The following is a 21,904-nucleotide window of genomic DNA, read 5'->3' as shown; positions in this document are numbered from 1 at the left end:
CACTTCCATCACCATGAGTATCATAGTCATGTGACAGTGCATAGTTCTGTAATTTTGTACCGAAACGGAAGGAAGACTAATCTGACAAAGTCAAAACATTAACAGTTATTACATGGGGGTTTTTGGGTCCCATTTGGAGGTACTCAGTAGTTCGTGAGACAGTGTTTTGCAAGTTTTATTTATGCAGTGACTTTCTTTTTTACATCTTTATGAACAAAACCAATGTTTGTAATATATATATACATATATAACAGTTAACAAAAATTAAGTTTGTACAATAACAAACATTTTTAACCAGTTTTACAATGATGTTTCCAATTTATTTATTGGAGAACAGAAACATAAATTAATATCCCTGTCTTTAAATCTCTGAAAAAAGTGAGTTGAATCTGTGAAAGCACTGTGTTGAATATCTGCAAAGCAAGTCTCAAACCTTTGAAGACACTGATTTGTAACATAGGGAACATTGCACTGCAAACATTGTAAGAGTGAAGCAATTATTTCAGACATTCAAATCTTAAATGTTTGAATCCTGTTTTTCGGGTTTTACAACCACAGTTTATACTTTCAAAACCAACTTTCAACCTTTCAAATCTTAGTTTTAGTGTTTCAAATCCTGACAGTTATCTCACCTCATAAGAAACCAAATGAACAAATGCATTCAAATTATATTATTAGTCAACAAGTAAATTATATGAGTCCCACAAGAGTTCAATAAATAATCTGTTTCAGCTAAAAAACGATGGAGACTTATCAGATAACTTGTTACACTGAATGATTACCATATTTTATGTACTTTGGCTGCACAGTATTTGAATGCTCGTGAAATATGGAACACAAACAACGACATAAGTATTAATAAATAAATAAATGTAGAAATACAGAAATAGCCTAAATATAATATTATTTATGGAAATGTAGAAAATAAATCCAAGACAATTTAATTATGTCATTTTTTGTTACCAAATGTATGTATTTATTTATTTATTCATTCAATCATGTCATTTTCGTGCTCGATAGAGAGGGTACAACAACGGCAAACTTGATCTGCAGCTACGAAAAGCTACACTTCTTATTTTTGGCCCTTTTGTTTGCCGTAGCTCTTCCGGAGAAAGGGTGTATGGGTAATGTAGTACAGCGACAGACACGTGGGATCGTTGCGTTGCTGTTCATTCGAAGTTTGCGGAAACATGGCGGGCCTGGAGCTGCTGTCTGACCAGGGATACCGTGTAGATGGAAGAAAAGCCACCGAGCTGCGGAAGGTTCAGGCCCGCATGGGAGTGTTTGCTCAGGCCGATGGATCTGCGTATTTAGAGCAGGGAAACACCAAAGCGCTGGCTGTCGTATACGGTCCGCATGAAGTAAGTAAAGTAGCACTGAGCCAACAGCTATAACGTTAACCCAAGACTGGTAATAAACATTATTAATTATCTGGTGCAGCAAGCATTTATAATTGCTGTAAAACAGTACTGTTTTAATCTGCACTTGGACGATATATACTGTGTGTTATAACAGATATTGATTATTCGCATCATTGCTCATTCTAACAAACTAGGGATAAAATGCAAATTAGGATGAAACCATAATCCTATGTGAGTGTTTTAGTCAAGAATACTTGAATACTGGATTAAAGTACTAGTTCACAATTTTTCAAGTCTGTCTTAAAACAATTGTCAGGTGCTTTGAAATTACCGTAATCATTCCTCCTGTTCATACTGGTCATTAGAGGATCCACAGACCTCCTTCTCCACAAACTCAACAGTCCCCCTTCGGTGCAAATATGTATTTAAAAGTTCATCTGAGGCTAATATGAAGTAGATATCTAGTCAACGTTAGTCTTTTTAGTGCCAAAGTCCCTCCTTATGTTACTTTACTTCCACCGCAGCTCAACAGGGAAACACTGTCCGAGGAAACAGAGAGGGGATTTGATGCTAAAAAGACTGTAAATGTGACAGACATCCACTTGATATGACTTACTCAGACCCCGCCTAGTCTCCTTGAGATCAGAATCTCTTTTTCAAGAGAGACCTGTCTACAAGAATGAAGATATACAGTTTAAGCATAGACAGACAGACGCACAGATAATTCACAGACATACAGGCATGTGACACATTAAAGGAAAAAACCTGAATGCTTGACCCCTACAGTGAATGGATCAGGTGGCTCTGTTATGCTGTGGGGGGCATTTTGCTGGCATGGTTTGGGTCCACTTGTCCCCTTAGAGGGAAGGGTCCCTGCAAATCAATACAAAGTTGTTCTGAGTGATCATCTTTATCCTATGATGAAACATTTCTATCCTGATGGGACTGGTCTCTTCCAGGATGACAATGTCCCCATCCATAGGTTTTTATGTTGGTTTTTCTTTAATTTGTCGCCCCTCTGTACATTAAACATTATTTTCACATTAAGAAAAAGAACAGTGCATAAATTCTTAAAATATGTGTCATCAAGAAATGTTTTGGAAGTTGCTCAACGTCCTCCCCTTTGTACTATTCATACAAGTTAGCAGTCTCAAATATCTATAATGATTTTCTATTTTGGCATTATGCAATTTTATGTTTTCCTGATCCAAATCGAGGGCCTAGGGATAGAGGGTGTATAGATTGTAAATCCCCATCAAGGCAAATCTGTGATATTGGGCTACATAAATTAAATTGACTCATCTTTTTCACCCCTAGATGCGAGGCTCACGTAGTCGGACTCTTCACGATCGGGCCGTTATCAACTGTCAGTACAGTATGGCCACATTTAGCACGGCGGAGAGGAAGAGGAGACCACACGGGGACCGCAAGTCCACTGAGATGAGCCTCCATCTCAAGCAGACGTTCGAAGCTGCTGTGATGACCCAGCTCTACCCACGCTCTCAAATAGACATCTATGTCAAGGTAAATATTGACATTTTGGGAAATATATGAATAACAGGAATTGATTTTTTTTTTTTGTCTTTTATTAAAGTGAAGGGAAACTTTCTCTCCTAAACAGATTCTTCAGTCAGATGGAGGGAACTACAGCGTGTGTGTTAATGCTGCCACTCTGGCGGTGATTGATGCCGGCATCCCCATGCGGGACTACGTGTGCGCCTGTACAGTTGGGTTTGTGGACGAGACGCCCCTCGCAGATCTTTGCTATGCTGAGGAGGGGGGAGGAGTGAGCTCTCTGGCTTTAGCGCTGCTGCCCCGCGGCGGGCAGATCGCTCTGCTGCAGATGGACGCCAGACTGCATCAGGATCACCTGGAGACTCTGATTGAGGCCGCCATGACGGCTTGTAAAGGTGTGAGCAAGGTGCTGGATGAGGTGGTGCGGCAACATCTCCAGGAAGTCTCAGTGCTCACTGGAGAGTGATGTTGGACAGAGGGGTGAACATCTGGACTGTGTTTTTGGGTGCAGCCTGAATGTTTTTTATGTATGCATGGTATTTACTGTATACTTTTGTACATTATGGTATATATGTGAGAAGCAACAATAAATATGTGAACTCTGCCTCATTTGTATTTTACTTTATCTATGAATGGCTGCATTTATTTATGTAGTTAAATGCACACTACGTAAAATAAATGCAAACAAAAGGGTAGATGTGAAAAAAAAACAAAATGTAAGACTGAAACTTACTTTCACTTACATTTTTTATTTTATTTTGATTGACAGCTCTTTAAATGTGCTAAACAACACTAGACTACAACTTAAGATATTATTCATGTTTTAGGTGTTAAATGTTTGTGTACGTCACCCTAGTTTGAAAACAGCAATAAAACAGGGATGCATATACATTTTATAAATATACATTTTAGAAACGAAATCCTTACTTGAAATCTACAACTCAAAAGCTTAAGTTGTATATATGAAATGTATTTTTAATTGCCTTGTGAAGCACTGTAGCATTTGTCCTATAAAGTGCTATATTAATAAAGATATACTGAATAAATAGCTGAAATGCATTATTGCCATGCTATGCATTGCTAGTGCAATCACATGGAGACTCTGGATCACGTCTTTTTTCATCGTGTCAAATATACAAGACAAAGACAGCTGTTAAAGAATGAACTGGATCATAAAGGGATTGAATGCAGTGACTTGAAAGCAGTTTTTTTTTTTTTTTTTTTTTTTTTTTTACAAATGACTGTCTTCATTTATCTACAGAGCATGTGTTTAATAACAAGGATTTCAGAACTATGTAATTCAACATTTGGTGGCGGTAGTGCTCTGAATGGTGGCAATTCGCTATTAAACAGGAAGAAGAAGAAGAAGAAGGTAGCCGGATATACTTGTTTGTATGAACCCCACCTCTGCAGGTGGCTCTGACCCACTGTATACTGGAAACCGGTATGTATTCACTTATATTCTGTAAAATAATACAAAGCCAACCACTTAACTGTTAATAATTCAGCTCGTGTTTGCAGACGACAGCGCTTTAAAACGTTTTGTGCTAGTTAGCGGCGGGCTAGCTGTCAGTAGAAATGTTAACTGCCCGTGCACAGAGGCATAGATGATGATATACATATAAATTACTGTAGATTAAACTCATAATATCCAGCACCGCGGGATTCAACCACAGTAACGTCTTGTTTATAACGACGTATTTTAAATGTATACTTTATAATCGCTGTGTTTGTTTGCTCTCCAGAGTCCATCACAGAACAACAAGATGGGGCTGCTGTCTGATCCAAACAGAAGACGGGCTTTGATCAGCCTGCTCACCCGCCTCAATGCCCCAATCTGGTACCTTTTTAAAATCTGTACCCTTCAATACACTACATATTACGCGAGCTGCAACGATTATTAGTCGGTTAGTCGATGGACAGAAAATGAATGAATGTTTATGAGCCAAGTATGCAAGCATATAAAGAATCTGTTTTGGCATTTGCTCCCACGAATGCAACATAGAACAATACAAATATAACAAGAGTAAGGTAATAATAATAATGAAATAAACAAAGTAGTACTAACTTAAATGAAACATTTAAAATCTGTTTACAGAATGGAATAATAGTTGATGAAATGGGATATAAAACTTGAAATATGAACTGCGCTACGGACCAAGAAATGGTGACAAGTGCAAAAATTAAATGTGACAAATGCAATAAATAATTAAATTATGTAACAGTGGGGGTTGAATGTAATGTACAAGTCAAGTCTGATGAAATATATGAAAGTAACCAGTGCAGGGCTTTGGGTAACAGTCTAATCTGCATTTTTCAGAAAATAGTCGACAGATTAATCGATAATGAAAATAATAATAAGTTAGTTGCAGCCCTTTATTTTACACTTCATTCTGATGTGCACCTGTGCTTTTGCTTACAATTAATTTTGTCATTCCTCCTTCTCTCAACTATCCCTTCATGCACTTCACAGTGTGGTCTGCTACATGGCGGGTGTGGCCTGGTTCATGGGGTTGGCATTCGAGCCGTTCACTCTGCGGACGTACATGTCAGAGAACGCTATGGGTTCTACCATGGTGGAGGAGCGTTTTCCAGCCGGGGAGAGGGCACTGGCCACGGGCAGGGAGTTTGCAGCACATAAGAAGAAAGTAGGGTAAGCAACACAAGAGCTACAAAGAAAAATAATTGAGATCCCAGTTTGTGGAGAGTCCGTCCTGATTTGTGCAATATAAGGAGGGGTATTATGAATGATTAGTACAGTTTATTGTGCTAATTTTTCTGGAATTTTGGACAAATCTTTACATGATTACATGTTTTTTGAGCTTGTTAACAATATAAGTCTGGACACAGTTTGCTTATTCAGTACTATAAAATGAATGAATGAGTTTTTATTTTTGTCATACCATTAAAAAATAATCTGTCCCACATGCGATTACATGACACGCAATAATGCAAAATATAATTTGTTCCAAACAGAAACAAATTATTGCTGCAAACCACATACTGTATGTAATATGGGAAAAACATGCTTTACACAGAAAAACAAACAAAAAGAGTATAAAACATTTTTTTCTTAATGACTAGGCATTGTCCAAATACCCACATAGAGCAAAAATGTCCATTTCATAGAGAGTTTTCATAATTTCAACATATCCCATAAGGAAGCAATCGTTTTTAGCCCAAGCCCAGTTGCATTTGCTCTTATGCCTCAAATCTGTGCAGTAATATAATCAGTTGTTTCTCTGCAGTGGGATGCCAGTGGATTGGCTGGTGAGGACTATGCAGGCTCGAGGTCTGGAGGTATTCACTCAGAGCTTCTCTCGCACTCTGCCCTTCCCTGATGAAAACAAAGAGAGATATGTGAGTTTGTGATGAAAGATGCATCAGGTAACAGCCAACAAACTGGCTGACTTTGGTTTTTGTATATTCATCTCACTCTCCCCTCTTCTCTCAGATGGTGAGAGGTACAAACGTATATGGGATCCTTCGTGCTCCTAGAGCTCCACGGACTGAAGCTCTGGTGCTGAGTGCTCCCTGCAGCCCCGGCGATAACAACAACCAGGCTGTGGGACTGCTGCTTGGTTTGGCACATTACTTCAGGAGTGAGTATAGAACATATAGCATATTATACCTGCGTGCAACACTGTAAATGTTAAAAGAATTTCTTCTCAATGACCTTTAAATGATGGAGACTGGATCCAAAGTATCAAAGTTTAAGTTGAACTTATTTTCTTGTACAAGAAGGAGCGTTTCACAGTGCAACACACAAGTAGGGTTACAGAGAAAAAGGCTCGTCATGGAGCATTCACAGTTAGTTTATATACCTTACAAATGGGCGTTTCAGCTTTCTCCTGATGTTTACAGACACATTCCACAGATAACACTTTCTCAGTTCTCTAATTGATGGCCAGCTGCGTTTGCTGTTTCTGCAACTTTGCAGAGCAAAACAAGAACATTCATCACGACTTGTAAAAACAGGAACACACATATAGTATGAGTTTAAGACATCTAATCACAGTTTAATCCTAATGTTTATAACAGTAAATATCACTGTGTTGGTGCATTTTATACCTGGCAGTTGCATTTCTTGGTTTACTGAGTGCTGTGTTCCTCGATAGATCAGATTTACTGGGCCAAGGATATCATATTCCTCGTGAACGAGCATGATCTGATTGGTATGCAGGCGTGGCTGGAGGGCTACCACCACACCAACACTACAGGTGATCCCCTGCTTTTTTTACAAAACACATCAACAAGTATCCCTTTCTTCATATACATCAGTGGTCAACACCGTGAAGCCACTGTCTTGCAGAACATATTAAAAACAACTGGATTGGTTCCTCCAGGTATGGACTGGTCTCCTCTTCAAGGCCGTGGTGGTTCAATCCAGGCAGCCCTGTCTCTGGAGCTCAGCAGTGATGTCATCACCAGTTTGGACGTGGTACTAGAGGGTCTCAATGGTCAGCTCCCCAACCTGGATTTAGCCAACCTCTTTTATGCTTTCTGTCAGAAGATAGGGGTCCTTTGCACTATCCAGGGCAAGGTAAACGCAACAGCTGCAACTTAGCACATTTTCTTTTCTGTCATATTTGTGGTGAGCAGAATGCCCAGTTAGTTGAGTAATATTTAGCTTTTCTCTGTTTCTGTAGCTGCAGAGGAATGACTGGGACAGTGTGTCAGGCTACAGCCACGCAGTCCAGACCATGATGATGATGGTAATGAAGCAGGCCAGTGGGCGGCCCTGGGGAGACCACGGCCTCTTTCTGCGCTACCACATTGAGGCTGCCACCCTCAAAGGCATCAACAGCTTCCGCCAGTACAAGACTGACGCCACCACTATTGGAAGGTCAGAGCAAGTTTATGCTTTTTATATATATGTTTTTTTTTTTGGTTGTTTGTTTGTTTTTAAAAATCTCACCTTCACCTCATATGTCGTCACTTAATAACTGGTTTTCTTTTTTTGTCCTAATGAATATCCTCTAGGCTCCTGGAAGGAATGTATCGTAAGCTGAATAACCTCCTGGAGCGCCTGCACCAGTCCTATTTCTTCTACCTGATGCCATCGCTCTCTCACTTTGTCTCCATTGGTTACTACATGCCAGCGTTTGGCCTGCTTGCTGTTATCCTGCTGCTACGTGTATCCTTCCACTATTATTTCAAAGTCATCAGTTAGATTTGATTAAAAATGAAATAGGGAAAAGCTAATTAATAGAAATTGACGTGTTTAGACAGACATGATAGCAGCCCAGGGTTTAGTATAATTGATTACATCTTAACTGCATACTTTTTACAGTCCTATTAATATATACTTAATTATCAGTTTTGCCCTTGACTATGATACAGGCCTTAGACCTTTGGGTTCAACTGGCAACTCCACCACCAAGAACAGAAGATGGAGTCGCTGACATCGAGCAGGTTAAACACACACGCTACAACAAACGCACCAGACATTAAACTGTTCATCTGACTTGCGACTTAAGTCAGCGATTTAATCAAAACTCTTTCCTCAAAGCAGTCCAGTCCAGGAGTGCTTTCTGTGTTGACTCCTCTGGTGATCAGCCATCTGACCGGAGTAGCTCTGTACACGCTGCCGATCCGGTTTCAGGAGATGGCAGTGGAACACTTCCCAGTGTCTGAGACTGAGGCTGTGGTCCTCACGGCTATTGCTGTTTACACCGCAGGACTGGCTTTACCTCATAACACACACAGGTAACTGCCCACACCTGCAACACTGACTCACATGTTAGATATCTTTTTCTTCTTCTATTGTATAGTATAAATGTTGTCTTTTCATGGTTTTAAAGGCAGCTTCACATGTTGATACGAAAACTGATGATTATAAAATGATTAATTTTCTGTCGACTAATCAGTTAATCGACTAGTTGGAGCTCTACAAGGCACTACTTTTTGTGATTTTTTTTTTTTTTTTTTTCCCCCATGGCTCCTCTTCAATGTCTTGACGAGCAGCTATTGATATCTGGCTTAGCTGCAGCATAATAGCATATTTAACAAGGTTTTTAATGTTGATTTTAAAGCTTAATTCTTCCATTTTGATATGTTTGAAAACATAAGTAATGTAAATGTCTCTTCCTTTTTTATGTGATGCTATTAAAAATGTGCAGGGGAAAAAAAGGAATCATGTGACACTGTCTTTGAGGCCTCCACTGTAGGAACCACTATTGTTAAGTGTCATGTTGTGTTTGTTGCAGACTCCTGTCAGGTGAGGGGACGGAGCAGGGCTGGAGAGTCCTGAAGCTGGTCGCCGTGCTGTACCTGGCTGTGTTGCTGGGCTGCACCGCCCTCATCAACTTCTCACTGGGCTTTATCCTGGCTCTCACCCTGGTGCCTGTGGCTGCCTTCGTCACACCCCACGTCCCAAAGTAATACACCCACACAGACATATACAACAACTTAATGAAATCAGTGAATTACTTGAAGTCAGTGAGTTATTTATTTATGGTATTAATTGAAATGATTAACTTCTTTGGCTTTTTCACTAAGTAAGAATGTCCTAGAACGCACCATATGCCAGTAAACTAAAACCTCACTCTCTTCTTCTCCGCACAGGGTTCTGTCAGCCTTCATCATGGTCATCCTCAGCCCAGCCTGCACTCTGCTCTTTTCAGTCTTCCTCTACCAAGAGCTGCTGGAAGTGCCCGTCAGCTTCCAAGATGGTTGGTTGCTCTACCTGTCAGTCATCTCGCAGGGCATCCTGGACCACTTCCTCTACGGTTCTCTGGTTTACCCGCTAGTAGCCCTGCTGGTCTATCCTTGTTGGCTGCTTTTCTGGAACATCCTCTTCTGGAAGTAGGTGCCAGTCCTGCAGGACCACTGAAGGCATTGTTTCTCAGGTTTGTCTTCACCGGGGGAATGTGAAGATGACAGTTAAATCCACTGGAGTGATTGGAAAAGAAGAAGAGGAATGTCTGTAGTTGATTTGGGAAGGATGCTGTGACTCCCTTTTTTTTGGACATTTTGTTGATATTACAATATTAACTCCCAAGTATTTTATTCCAAAGCTTTGGAGGATTTCTGAATGAACAAAACCATTTTTTAAACAAAGCAAAATGGACTGATTTGTTCTTTAATATCAGTCTTACAGATGTATAAATGCATAAAGGAAGAAGAGACTATCTTTTCCCAAGTAACTATAAATGTCATGTTGGTTTGTTTTCTGTAATAACTACATTTGGTTTAAGGTTTAAAGATTTTTGTTTGTGGTACATAAAGAAAAAATACTGCACTTTTTATTTTACGTCTTTTATCAGGCAGGATGGTAATGATGGAAGTAGAGCTGCAACGATTAGTTGATTAATCGATTAGTCAATCCACAGAAAATTAATCAGCATCTATTTTGATAATTGATTAATCGTTTTTGGTCATTTTCTGATAAATGGCAAGCGTTTCAGCTCCACAAAAATGCGAAGATTTACTGCATTTCTTTGTCATACACGATAGTAAACTTAATAAATTTGGGTTTTGGACTGTTAGCCACAAACAAAACAAGATACAGGATGTCACCTTTGACTGTCATTTTTCACTATTTTGACCAAACAGTTAATCAGTTAATTGAGAAAATAATCAGGAAATTAATCGATAATAGAAGGAAGAAGTTTAGACCGTACAAACATGGTAACTGGAACTGGAAACTGGTAAAAAGCTGGTTGGTAGGATGTCTCTTTCAAGATGTCTGTACATCTGCATCTGTCGAACAAGCCGTCGCTGCATCGCCATATTTTTATACTTGTTTTGATAACTTTGTTTGAAACATGTTTATTTCTTATTTATAAATGCCAAAATAATAAAAGACTTAAAAAAGTTTGGATCCCCGTGTTTTCAAGCATAACGCTTACATCACATTACCGCACTTGATCTGATAATGAACACAGAACATTCATCCTAAAACCAAAGACACTAATATCCACTCAATTCAAGAACCTTATATTAGTCATTGAATAAATAATTTACACATAGATTTCATGTAAATTAAAATTTGCATTGAGTCATGGATCATTAAAGAAGTTCAGTGATCAACCACTTAAAAATAGCAATAGATGTGAATGGAAAGTAGTTTTACTGGAAGTTAGTCTTTGCATTTGTAACCCTAAAACACTATACAATAAAATCCAATATATCTACGCTATAATTAAAGCACTGTGCAGAATAAATTCATCTGTGCCTTGAAAACCTGAAAACCTGCTGTACAACTACAAGTTGATAAATAGACATGACATGATTTGTTTCATTATGTTTATTCAGCTAATGCAATTTTTTTTTTTTTTTTTTTTTTTTTACAGTATTATGTACTGAAAACAGATCATTCCATTGCTGTCACAGCTGAGAGGGAATCGAGTAAGATTAGATCAACTGCTAAAATGTACATCAATTACTCAATGCATCTTGTTAAAAATAATACACTTAATACAATGTTATAAAAAAATAAAAGCACTTGACAACCCTGTAAACTTGACATACCTTCTCATCTCCAACACGGCTTTTTCAAAAAAAAAAAAAAGTCCCAATATTTTGGCACCAACAGATGACGCACTAGCAAACAGATCAGGGTATTGCACAAGGCTTCACCTTTTCTCTAACTTCACAGTTGGCAGAAACTGAAAGCCTGACATTCCCTCATCTTCGGCTGAAATCAAATATAAAGAATTAACATGTCCATCTCCCCTAAAATAAATATTAGGCCGTCCGTGTTGTTTGCTCCGCGCGCACACACACACACACACACACAGACACACACACACACACACACACACACCATTTAAAATAAATAAGAAAGAGATCTGGCCAAATTCAAATGTATGTCATGGTCATGTCATGTCCGTATAAATGGTTAAAGCTGACTCTGTCTGCAGTTCATTGCCCGAGCCGTGCAGCTCTGTGTCATGCTACAGTGCTTTAAACGCTCCAGTCGTCAGCAGCCAGCCAGCCGTCGGGACTCTCAGTGCACTGGACAGTCTTTATATGAGTATGTTGTCGACATGTACGACAGAATTAGCATCTTCACCCTGTGTGTGTGTGCGAGTGTGTGTGTGTGTGTGTGTAAGTGTGTGAAGGATGATGATGGGCAGTCAGCTGCTGCTTAAACCGGGCTCTCCTCGGTCCTCTCTCCTTCCTTTTTCCTTTGTGAGAGAAGAGGGGATGAAAAAGAGGTGATTGTCACTGAAGGGAAATGTTAAGAAGAGTATGACAAAAGGTGCTGACTGTGAGATACAACGCAGTACCTGCTGGATGCAGGACGTATCCGGTCTGGCTGTAGCACAGATCTCGCAGCCTGGACGGGAAGGCTTGTTGATGAAAGTGCATGAGGGACAAGCCCACTCTGTCTGCAGGGAAGATGTGAAATGAACAACAAATGAACAATTTACCCAAACTCAGACAAGCTCAAATAGTTTTTCAGTCTCTTTGTATGTGCAGTTTGACAGTTTAAAAGGTATGTTGAACACTGGCGTTCACTTAGCTTGACACTATTATTGGATGTCTACAGGATCAAGTAGCTGCTCCATTCAAGAGTAGGGAAACACACGGTGTTCAGTGTTGAGGTTGTATATTGTTACCAAATTTTCATAAAAATTATGTGTAAGTATGTACGATTACATTATTGTTGGGAACTACATTCTCCAAAGATATGCATATTTCTGTTTATCCAACATGTCCGTGCGTGTGTGTAAATAGGAAGTTGAGTCAAAAAGAGGGCAGTAATCATTATCATTCTATCTGACGATCATTTTCAGTTCAGTTGCTCGGTCTATAAAACATCAGAAAACTGTAAAATCACAATCTCCTACAGCCCAAGGTCATGTGATCAGATGTCTTGTTTTGTCTAACAAACATATTTACTACAGTGTTAAGACGAGGAAAATCAGCAAATCATCTCATTTAAGAAGCTGAAACTATCAATCATTTGGCATTTTTGCTTGATGGTTAATTGATTATCGAAATAGTTGCTCATTAATGTTCTAAATTAAATGAATTGATTGACTAATTGTTGCAGCTCTAGAATTCATATCTAATTTCTGTGTTGGCTAATGGTGAAATAGCAAATATGTAATATGTAAATTATAACATATGGTTTAGTTAGGTCAGAAATTAATCTTTGGAAAAGTTCAGGGATCTCACTGCTTTTGAGCTAAAGTACTACTTAAATCTACAAACATTCCCACCACTAGTTCAAGATAAACAAGCGCTAAGGTTGAGCATACTATTAAACTGCACACGGAGACAAAGACTATTAAAGGATGCATCCATTAATTTGTCGACTCTGGATAAGGTTACTCTCACTGTGTGTCAACTGTCGTAACAATACAGACTGGTAACATACCTGAGTTTTACTGGCTTTGTTGGGTTTGTCATTCAGTTGCAGATTCTCAATGTCGAGGACATCTTTAATATCACCTGGTCTATCGCTTCCTCCACCTGTGCTCCCTACAGTTGACAAAAACAACGAAAAAGGTTTTTACAGTTTCAACATAGAACATGAATGAAGTTTTACAGATTTTCAAACAATGCTACAAAAGCAAAAAGATTAAAAAAAACCCCACTTGAATCATTTTAAGATTTTCAGACTTTTAGGTCTTCAATAAACATCATAAATCACTGAGAAAACATGGATAGATAAACAAATAAATAATTGAGAACATTAACAGGAAGAATGAAAGGAGGCAAACAAGAAAAGATAGAGAGATAGTGCATTACATTAAAACAGAGGAGACAGCTAAAAATCTTAAGTAAAAGACATAATCATTCATGAATAAGAATACAAATGCCTTAGAGTAGATTAAAATGTTTGAGTATATGATATGGTGTAAAAGTCATATTATAGAAAGGCTCGGCTAAAAAGATATGTTTTTAAGCGTCGTTTAAAGCTTTCAAGAGAGACTGCTTCTCTAATGTCTTTCGGTAAGGTGCTCCAGAGTTTGGGAGCGTAATTGAAAAAAGCTGCATCTCCAATTTTCTTTTGGGAAAGTATATGGATCTCAAGCAGTCCTGCGGAGGATGATCTAAGGGATCGTGAGGGAGCATAAGGAATCAGGGAGTCTTTGATGTAGCTCGGCCCTGACCCATTGAGAGCTTTAAAAACGAGTAACAGGACTTTGAAGTTGATTCTGGAGGACACAGGGAGCCGGTGTAGACTAGCCAAGACTGGAGTGATGTCTTCTCTCTGTTTTGTTTTTGTTAATAGTCTGACCACAGAGTTTTGAATGAGTTGTAATCTTTCAATTGGCCCTTTAGGAAGACCTGTAAAAAGTGCATTGCAATAGTCTAATCTACTTGAAATAAAAGCATTAATTAGTTTTTCAGCATCTTGTTGAGTCAGGAATGGTCGAACCTTGGCAACATTTCTGAGATAAAAGGATGCAGTTTTAGTCACTTTGTTTATATGGAATTTGAAGCTTAATTCAGAATCTAAAATGACTCCTAGGCTTGTTACCTCTGATTTGATTAAGGGAGTCAGGTTGCCAAGTCTTTTAAAGATCTCATCCCTTTTTGCTTTGGGGCCAATTAATAAGATTTCTGTTTTTTCCTCATTTAATTTCAAAAAGTTATCACTCATCCATTTATTGATTGCGGACAGACAGGCAGTATATATATATATATATATATATATATATATATATATATATATATATATATATATATATATATATATATATATATATATATATATATATATATATATATATATATATATAGCTGTGGAAGTTAACATCATGTTCTCTGATGACATCACCTAGCAGAAGCATATATAGTGAAAATAGCAGAGACCCGAGGCAGCTCCCTTGTGCAACACCAGAAGTTATGTCATATTTTTCTGACACATGTTCCCCAAAACTAATGAAAGATTTCCTTCCTGTGATGTATGCCTGGAACCAGTTTAAAACGCAGTCGCAGTTTGTGATGTTGGAGAATTTTCTCATTTTTGCCAGCTGTCCACAAGGTTGCCTGCAGAGGTCACCAGGTGTTCTAACAATTTTACCTCTGATGGCTGTGATTTTATTGCGAAAAAATTTGGCGAATTCCTCACATTTGAGGGAAGAGGCTTGGGTAAGAAGGTCTGAAGTAGGAGCAGGGTTTAACAGTCTGTTAATGGTAGAGAACAGTATTCTGGGATTGCTGTTGTTTTCTGAGATGATTGTGGAAAAATAGGATCTTCTTGTAGTGTGTACAGTGTTGTTATAGGTCACCAAGTTTTCTTTGTAGATTGCACGGTGGACCTCCAGTTGAGTTTTCAATTGCGACTGCTGGCGAGCTGTATCGTTTGATCCCACATGGACTATCATTCGCCTAATAGAGGACGGGAGTGAGTGCAGTAGACCTGGTAACTTATCCAGGATGACCGGGAACGTGGCCCTAGGAAAGTAGTGTGTGGTTGAGTTGAAGGAACGGAGATGGGTGCAGGAGCCCGCCGTGGGGCTGGGGTAAAGTGCGGTATGGAGCGGCGAGCCCTGGTGCGAGTGGAGAGCTCATGTATGGCTGAATGAGGGATCGGAGGCGACGAGCTGTGTGGCCCACGGAGTGGCAAAGGGGATGGGGGAGAAGACTCTGCAGGTAGAGGAGGAAAGTCATTCTGGTCGAGGAGGTCGTACGTGTTCTTCAGCTGGATGCTATAGTTAGGGGGTGCACGGGAGGAGCGCCTCCCTCTCCTGCTGTGCGCACCGACCAAGGACCAGGGCTCGTGATGTGATGGAGTGGAACTGATCAGGTTTTTAGGCTTAGCCCCGAGCTGCATCCAAGACTTAGGGACGGTGACTGGGGCGTCAGCAGCAGGACAAGTAGCTGTGGGATCAGGCACTCAGGTACATATCATGTCACTCTGAAGTCATCATATTTAGAATTTGGTTAGAAATGTTTTGCAGTCACTGACTAACTGAAGTCTCTACTTCATAGACATCACCTGACACTTAACTCTCGTGATGTTCTGCCAAGCTTCACGTATTGCTTGTTTCATGGACTTTTCGCCTTCTGGTTCTTCAGCAAGTGAATCACATGATCAGGTTGACTGAGGTCAGGTGACTGAATTGGCCAGTCAAGAACATTTTACTTTTATGTTTAGGATCACTGACCTGTTGCGTTGTCCTAAACTGCAGAGCTAATAGGGATGTAAACACCTTAAAACACTGACAGCTCTAAGCACTGCATTATGCTAGAAAACGTCTGAGGGCAAAAGTGTTTATAGTTGTTCCAAACAGCCACACTCAAAGACGGGGTGAAAAGCCGACTGCCACAGAGAGGAGGGAGACGCAATAATGGTTTGAATATGGGGGTAACGGCACACATTTCTCTCCTGGAAGACATTCATAGTGTTGCATTTCTTTGTATACACGAAAACTGCCATAGTTGTGTAATGAATGAAAAAAAGAGAGCTGGGAGAGAAAAGTTCAAACCCTGCTTTACTGTGTCACCTCCGCACGATTGTTGGGTTTTGAAAGTTACAGAAATTGTCAGATGTAGGGGTTTCCCAAGCTGTTCACCCATCCTACAAGCAGTTCTGATGGAGTATACTGTCACCTTAAGTCAGTGCTTTAACCACGATTCATGTAAAATCCAATGTGCTGCTGTAGAACAAAACTACAACTCGCTCTGTGACTGTGAGGAGGATGTGCGGAACTCACCCTGGTTGTTGTGGGGTAGTCTTGAAGGCAGGGTGCTGTACCCTCTCCAGTCTTGGGAGGTGGGACCGTTGCCCGGGGGAAGAGGCGGGGCGAGGAGGGCGCTCTCCAGGTCCTGCTGGAACAGCTGGCGGGTAATGCGGGCTTGGCGGGCAGAGATCAGATAGAGGTACGCTGTGTCTCCGTCCTTCTGCACGCCGTAGGACGCCAGTGACCTTGGCTCTGTGCACAAGCACTGACCAATCACCCAGCGCTGCACGCGAGGGTGGAAACCATACTCTAGAAACACCTGACAAAGAAGTGTGGAGGTTATCAGTGGAGCTGCAAACGTGCTATGTTTGTTTTACTGCTGGTTAATTGCTTTTCTAACCTGTTGCTTCAGTGCAGCCACAGTCATGTAGGGAAAAACTTTCACTGTGACGCAACAAGATGACGAAACATCCTCCACAACTACAGATAAACTGTAAGATAGATATGGTGTTATAAGTTGCACGTGAACTGTAACGTCATAGACTAATCAGTCACTGTGACCTTTTCTGAATCCTCCGCCCCAACACTTTTCAATCCTCACCTGATCTCTCCGTCTGCGTAGTTCTTTTCAGACAGCTGAATTGTCAGCCCCGCTTTTTGCCGAGCCAGAGCAGATGCGTGCTGCGAAGCGGCTTGAGCGTCACCCGCTTCAATCGCCCTGGCGAGCTCCAAGCAGAGCTCCTCTGAAACAAAGAGGTGACGATCGTAAGTGACAGTTTGAGAGCGTGTAAGAGAACGGGGAGAACATATGGCGGTAAGCTGAGATATACCCACCGGTGAGAGGCAGCGAGGCTGAGCTCCACTGCTCCATAGCTGCGGTCGTGTTCGGCTGACCGCCGTCTGATTCGTATGTGTTAATATTTGCAACTGTCGGAGGAGAGATGACAAACAAAAGTGGAACAAAAGTGCTTTAAAACATGTGGGTGTCAACACACACCGATATCAACTGATATCAGTGTTTAACCTTGCTGCCCAATGTACGTATCAGCAAAACACTTTAATTCTTTAATACATCCAAATGTCCATGTTCACAGTCACAACAAGAAACTACACTGACGGTTTCTTGTACCAACCGAGCAAAGGACACTTAACATCCCCCAAACCTCAGCCATAAAAAATCTAATAGACAATGATGAAGAGCCTGAAGAGTTAAAGGTACAATTTATATCTGAGGACACCAACGTCCTTCCAATTTTTAAAGCACTTGCAGACAAAAAGTGGTGTGTCTTTAAACTTTTCACATAGATCTATATCTGATTAGTGTATCCATTTCCATCTGAGGCCAGATTACTGCTTAAAAAAAATGACCTGAAAGCAGTGAAATCTAGAGTTGAAGAAAATCAGTGTCATGTTGTGAATATAAATATCTCATTTATATAATCTATGTTGGAAAGTGATAAGAACTACTACTTTTTTCACTTCACTGATCAAGCACATGTCACAAAAAAACAAATGGTTCATAGACAAAGCAGGTCAAAGAATAAAGAAAACGATGTCGAACTGACCTCGATGTGCCTCTCTTAGTGATGACATCACCACCGTGGCCCATTCTTCGGCTTCCCGGTCGCAGCGGAAGTTAAAGCGGATGCAGTCGTGTGGCGGAGCGGCGAGACGCATCTCGTGGCAGCGAGGGGATTTGACCTCGTACTGCACCGAGCGCAGGTCGAACTCTGCGATGAACTGAGGGTGAAAAAAACAACAACAACAAAACAAATCAAATCATCATTTTGTTTTGTTTACATTCAAGGGCCTGGTAAATTAGGGCAGCCTTGAAAATTTTGTAAATACACTTATTTGCTATGTAAGTACTCATGATCTTTTCTTCATTAAGCATTAAATTTGCAATATGCAGATTCAGAATGCAGGAGTAATCTAGATGAGAAAAAGGAAATAATCCCCTGATATATGGCAAAAAAAAAAAAGTGAAGTGAAATCCTGGTTCTGACAGAAAAAGACTTCATAAATGAGTGAGTTTGGCAGCACAAGGATTTCACAGCTTAATCTCTCACATTCACTGTGACAATGGAGGGAATCATCAGGGCACCAAAGTCTGTTGTGGGTAGACAAAGGCAGAGGGATGAGAAGAGGGATTTGCCTCCTGCCAAAGAGTGTATACACACTCCTCCAATATGACTGTGTACAAAAAGCGTGCCAGCTCAGACACACAGGCTGAAAGAAACTAGGATCAAAGGAGAACCATGCAAATCAAGAAGCATCTCAATTGTCGAGGGGAAACCTGTCTGGTTTGAGATTCTACCAAGATGACAAGCCTGTCTGACTTTAGGAAAACGTCACATAGTGAACTTGACAGACAAAGGACAGATTCACACGTTAAATGAGGATGCGGTGGGACAGACAGAGTGCAAAGTAAGGTCAACTTCAATACCCTATAATACTGAAAGAGGGCAAACACCTCATTCTTGTACTGAAATGTCAGTTGAGTTCCCCTGTGTCTGAGCAGAGCAGCACTGTATGAGAATGGTATAAGCTTAATGAATTTAACCAGAGCAATCTAATTTGCAAAAGGAAAACTAGACATTAACAGTGTACAGACAAAACATTTGGAATGTAAAGCACTTACTTTAAGCAACTGAGTGTCTAATCTACTACAATAAAGCCAGCTTGGAACAAAGTGACACCAAGAAAAAACAGATTTGGTACAAAAGCAAAAACAAAAAACAGGGGAAAGCAAGAAATGCAGACCACAACGGCTCTACAGTAGAAGTTGAACATGTGGTTGTGACTCAAACCAGAACTGAAACAATTAATCAATCAGTTGATTGAAGTCAATTATCAAGCAAAACTCTGGTTCTGGTTCCAGCTGCTCAAATGCGAGGATTATCTTTTCTGTTTTGCATAATTGTTGATAAAAATATATTTGTGTTTTGAGTGATTAGTCGGAAAAAATGAGTATGTGTGTGAAGACGCACACGCTGGGTGCGAGACATTTTCCGTATTTTCTGACATTTTATAGACTAAACAATCAATCAACAGATTAATCAACAATGAAAACGATCATTAGTTGCAGCCCTGACTCAAATGATGATGACAGTTCTGGTTATTACATCATCTTGTCCTAACTAGAGCTCCTGCCTAACATTTTTAAACCAGTTTAACACAACAGCTGATTCTTTAAGAGCTAACATGCTGTAATTCTCATTATATAGATGATGGATGATTGAAAAGTAGAGAGAAAACTCATCACTATTGGAGAAAGTCTGCTTTTATTTATGTAGTAGAAACACACTAGAGAGGCCGGCAGGAAACGCGGGGGTGTCGAGCAAAGTTGGAGCTGCGGACATGAGACCCTCAGGCCACTGTGACACCCTAAAGAATGAATGTTTGATATGATATGATATGTTGTTACCTAAATCAAGAGTTTATCCTCTCAAACGAAGCTTCTCAGGCTCTACTTTCCTCAGTCTCAGCTGTGCTTTAAGCTGGAAATCATTAAGCACGTTAATGAAGCTTTGTGCTGTTGATGAAGATGAACTTCTTCACTAATGCGCAGGTTACCCAGTTCTTGCTTTGTGATTTGAACAACTGGCTTTGTAAAACTGTTAAAACCAAGCAAAAGCTGAGGTGGTGGAAAAGCATAATGAAAGTGGGTGTGCGGTGTGCCATGACTTGTTTTTGAGCTCCACACCGTTATTTATATCTCTGTGTAATTGTTTCATTATCGCATAGAAAAGTTTCTATTCACCCCCCTCCATCCCCTCCCTCCTCCCTTCCATCTGAATGCTGCGATACTGTCACCGCTATCACACTGCACACATCTACAATTTTTCGTGCTTGAATGTCTAATCTCAGTTTTTCCAGGTTTCATAGTCTCATGTTTATCCGGTACGAAGGAATGATTAATGACTGTGGTGTCAAAAAGTCCCTCTTGTTGTTACCCTGCCCATGCTTGAATCATCTAACATAGAATCTGAAGGGATGAAGAAAGACTCCTAACCAGATAGTGACAGATGAAATACTGTGAAATACTTTGCATTAAGACCAGCATCTGTTAACCACTATGAGAAGCAGAAGGATTTCCCCCATGATGCTGTTAATAATTTCAATAAAACTGAATGTGTAAAGACAGAAAATGAAAGTGAAACTAAAAAACCCCTCTTGGCTACAGTAGTTGTAACCCCCCTAAACAGCAATGTGAGGCTTTTAACACAACATATAGCCTAGTGTATATAAATTTAAACTATCTAGGACTATGATGGAGTTATTGTGAGATGAGTACAGTAAAGAGATATAATAAGACTTTCAGATATGAGTGGCGGATATCTCTTATGAGTGATCTTTAATGTAAGTTTTGGGTGATACTGTAGGTGCTTGCAGAGTGAAGTCTGGTGCAGTTTCAACCACAAATCTGAATCTGTGGAGCTGCATGTATCGGGGTGAGTGGTGAATAAAATGGCGTGTATAGGCCCCAAAAATAAATATTGTCCAGTAAGGTGGTTCATGATAAACATATCTAAGCAGATTAATGCAGCACACACCCTGTAAAACACTCAGGTGTGTGTGTGTGAACTCTCACCACGCTGCGGTTTCCGCTCGTATCTCGCAGCGCCAGTCGGAACTCTCCGGCCCGGCTCGGGTCCATGCTGAGCTGTAGGCGCAGAGCCTCGCTGCCCGCTCCGGGGAGACACAGGGGCCGGATCCCGGAATGACATACCGACACCCGAACCGACATTAAAACTGTACTGCAGCAAGCCGTCGGCGCAGGGCCGCCGCATGCAGCCTGTTGGGACGAGGCAGGGACCGAGGCTGGAGGAGCCCAGCCGCCCGAACTGAGTGCCATGTCGCTGGGGGGGAGTGAGGGCGTCTGAAGCCCCGCGGCAGGTGTTACTGCCGCCCGCCGCTTCTGGTCGGTTTATACGGTCCACCGGTGTTTGAAGAGAGCGCGTTTCTTCGCGGGCAGGTCGTGGTTGTCTCCCCGCCTCGCAAATTCTTCCATATCTACCGGACCCGAGCAGCAGCAGACATTGAGCGAAAGAAAAACAAAACAGGAAGCTGAGCTGTACGTCTCTTATTTATCTCCGTCCAGAAACCTGGCCGTGGAACATCCGATCTCACGACATGCACCAAAAAATGACATTTATAATAATGAAAATAATGTAGTTTTTCAAAGATAAGGAAATAAAAAGACACAAACGTAAAAGGATTTTTTAATATTTTATTTTATTATCAAGAAAAACTGACTCAGTTTTCTGCGGTCCCACACAATGAGGACAAAAGCAATAAAACAGCACAAAAGCAAACATTCAGCAATAAAAGAAATATATTAAACACCTTCCACAGATATAGGTGCAAAACAGCATCATTTATATTGTAAAACAGGGGTTACACAAAATTTCAAGAACTGAGATGAGAGGCTGG

General features: G+C 40.5%; 3 protein-coding genes across 4 annotated transcripts; 2 read left to right on the top strand and 1 right to left on the bottom strand.

Annotated features, from left to right (window-relative positions):
• The first annotated feature begins 1,123 nt into the window (after positions 1 to 1,123).
• exosc4 (exosome component 4) lies at positions 1,124 to 3,480 on the top strand. Its single transcript, XM_044368189.1, has 3 exons — positions 1,124 to 1,361; positions 2,679 to 2,885; positions 2,983 to 3,480. The coding sequence occupies exons 1-3, from the start codon at positions 1,191 to 1,193 to the stop codon at positions 3,340 to 3,342; spliced, it is 738 nt and encodes a 245-aa protein (XP_044224124.1). The 5' UTR covers positions 1,124 to 1,190; the 3' UTR covers positions 3,343 to 3,480.
• Positions 3,481 to 4,209: 729 nt separating this feature from the next.
• Positions 4,210 to 10,701, top strand: gpaa1 (glycosylphosphatidylinositol anchor attachment 1). 2 transcript variants are annotated; one of them, XM_044368185.1, is made up of 13 exons: positions 4,210 to 4,320; positions 4,622 to 4,716; positions 5,350 to 5,529; positions 6,125 to 6,236; positions 6,331 to 6,478; positions 6,995 to 7,096; positions 7,223 to 7,419; positions 7,526 to 7,722; positions 7,860 to 8,013; positions 8,220 to 8,291; positions 8,392 to 8,585; positions 9,086 to 9,256; positions 9,444 to 10,701. In XM_044368185.1, the coding sequence occupies exons 2-13, from the start codon at positions 4,643 to 4,645 to the stop codon at positions 9,685 to 9,687; spliced, it is 1,845 nt and encodes a 614-aa protein (XP_044224120.1). In that variant the 5' UTR covers positions 4,210 to 4,320; positions 4,622 to 4,642; the 3' UTR covers positions 9,688 to 10,701. The 2 variants fall into 2 exon arrangements, with proteins under 2 accessions (XP_044224120.1, XP_044224119.1); XM_044368184.1 differs by having other exon boundaries at positions 8,389 to 8,585.
• A 429-nt stretch (positions 10,702 to 11,130) lies between these two features.
• LOC122993768 (ranBP-type and C3HC4-type zinc finger-containing protein 1-like) lies at positions 11,131 to 21,543 on the bottom strand. The gene is made up of 9 exons (XM_044368188.1): positions 21,063 to 21,543; positions 18,034 to 18,208; positions 17,303 to 17,395; positions 17,070 to 17,211; positions 16,869 to 16,959; positions 16,502 to 16,787; positions 13,210 to 13,313; positions 12,113 to 12,214; positions 11,131 to 12,010 (listed from the first exon to the last, which is right to left on the bottom strand). The coding sequence occupies exons 1-9, from the start codon at positions 21,324 to 21,326 to the stop codon at positions 11,960 to 11,962; spliced, it is 1,308 nt and encodes a 435-aa protein (XP_044224123.1). The 5' UTR covers positions 21,327 to 21,543; the 3' UTR covers positions 11,131 to 11,959.
• Between the last annotated feature and the right edge of the window lie 361 nt (positions 21,544 to 21,904).

The sequence above is a fragment of the Thunnus albacares genome, chromosome 12 (genome assembly GCF_914725855.1).
Source record: "Thunnus albacares chromosome 12, fThuAlb1.1, whole genome shotgun sequence".
Classification (NCBI taxonomy): domain Eukaryota; kingdom Metazoa; phylum Chordata; class Actinopteri; order Scombriformes; family Scombridae; genus Thunnus; species Thunnus albacares.
The sequence above is the reverse complement of the archived record's forward strand: the minus strand, read 5'-3'. Positions and strand labels throughout refer to the sequence as shown.

Bases quoted from the DNA above. Each gene is read 5' to 3' on its own strand.
- exosc4 (XM_044368189.1), top strand. From the start codon at position 1,191: ATGGCGGGCCTGGAGCTGCTGTCTGACCAGGGATACCGTGTAGATGGA. The intron at 1,362-2,678 runs GTAAGTAAAGTA...TTTCACCCCTAG, and splicing joins TCGTATACGGTCCGCATGAA to ATGCGAGGCTCACGTAGTCG. The intron at 2,886-2,982 runs GTAAATATTGAC...TCTCCTAAACAG, and splicing joins AAATAGACATCTATGTCAAG to ATTCTTCAGTCAGATGGAGG.
- gpaa1 (XM_044368184.1), top strand. From the start codon at position 4,643: ATGGGGCTGCTGTCTGATCCAAACAGAAGACGGGCTTTGATCAGCCTG. The intron at 6,479-6,994 runs GTGAGTATAGAA...GTTCCTCGATAG, and splicing joins TTTGGCACATTACTTCAGGA to ATCAGATTTACTGGGCCAAG. The intron at 7,723-7,859 runs GTCAGAGCAAGT...AATATCCTCTAG, and splicing joins GACGCCACCACTATTGGAAG to GCTCCTGGAAGGAATGTATC.
- LOC122993768 (XM_044368188.1), bottom strand. From the start codon at position 21,326: ATGGCACTCAGTTCGGGCGGCTGGGCTCCTCCAGCCTCGGTCCCTGCC. The intron at 17,212-17,302 runs GTGGGTATATCT...TCTTTGTTTCAG, and splicing joins AGCCTCGCTGCCTCTCACCG to AGGAGCTCTGCTTGGAGCTC. The intron at 16,788-16,868 runs GTTAGAAAAGCA...CTTCTTTGTCAG, and splicing joins TGGCTGCACTGAAGCAACAG to GTGTTTCTAGAGTATGGTTT.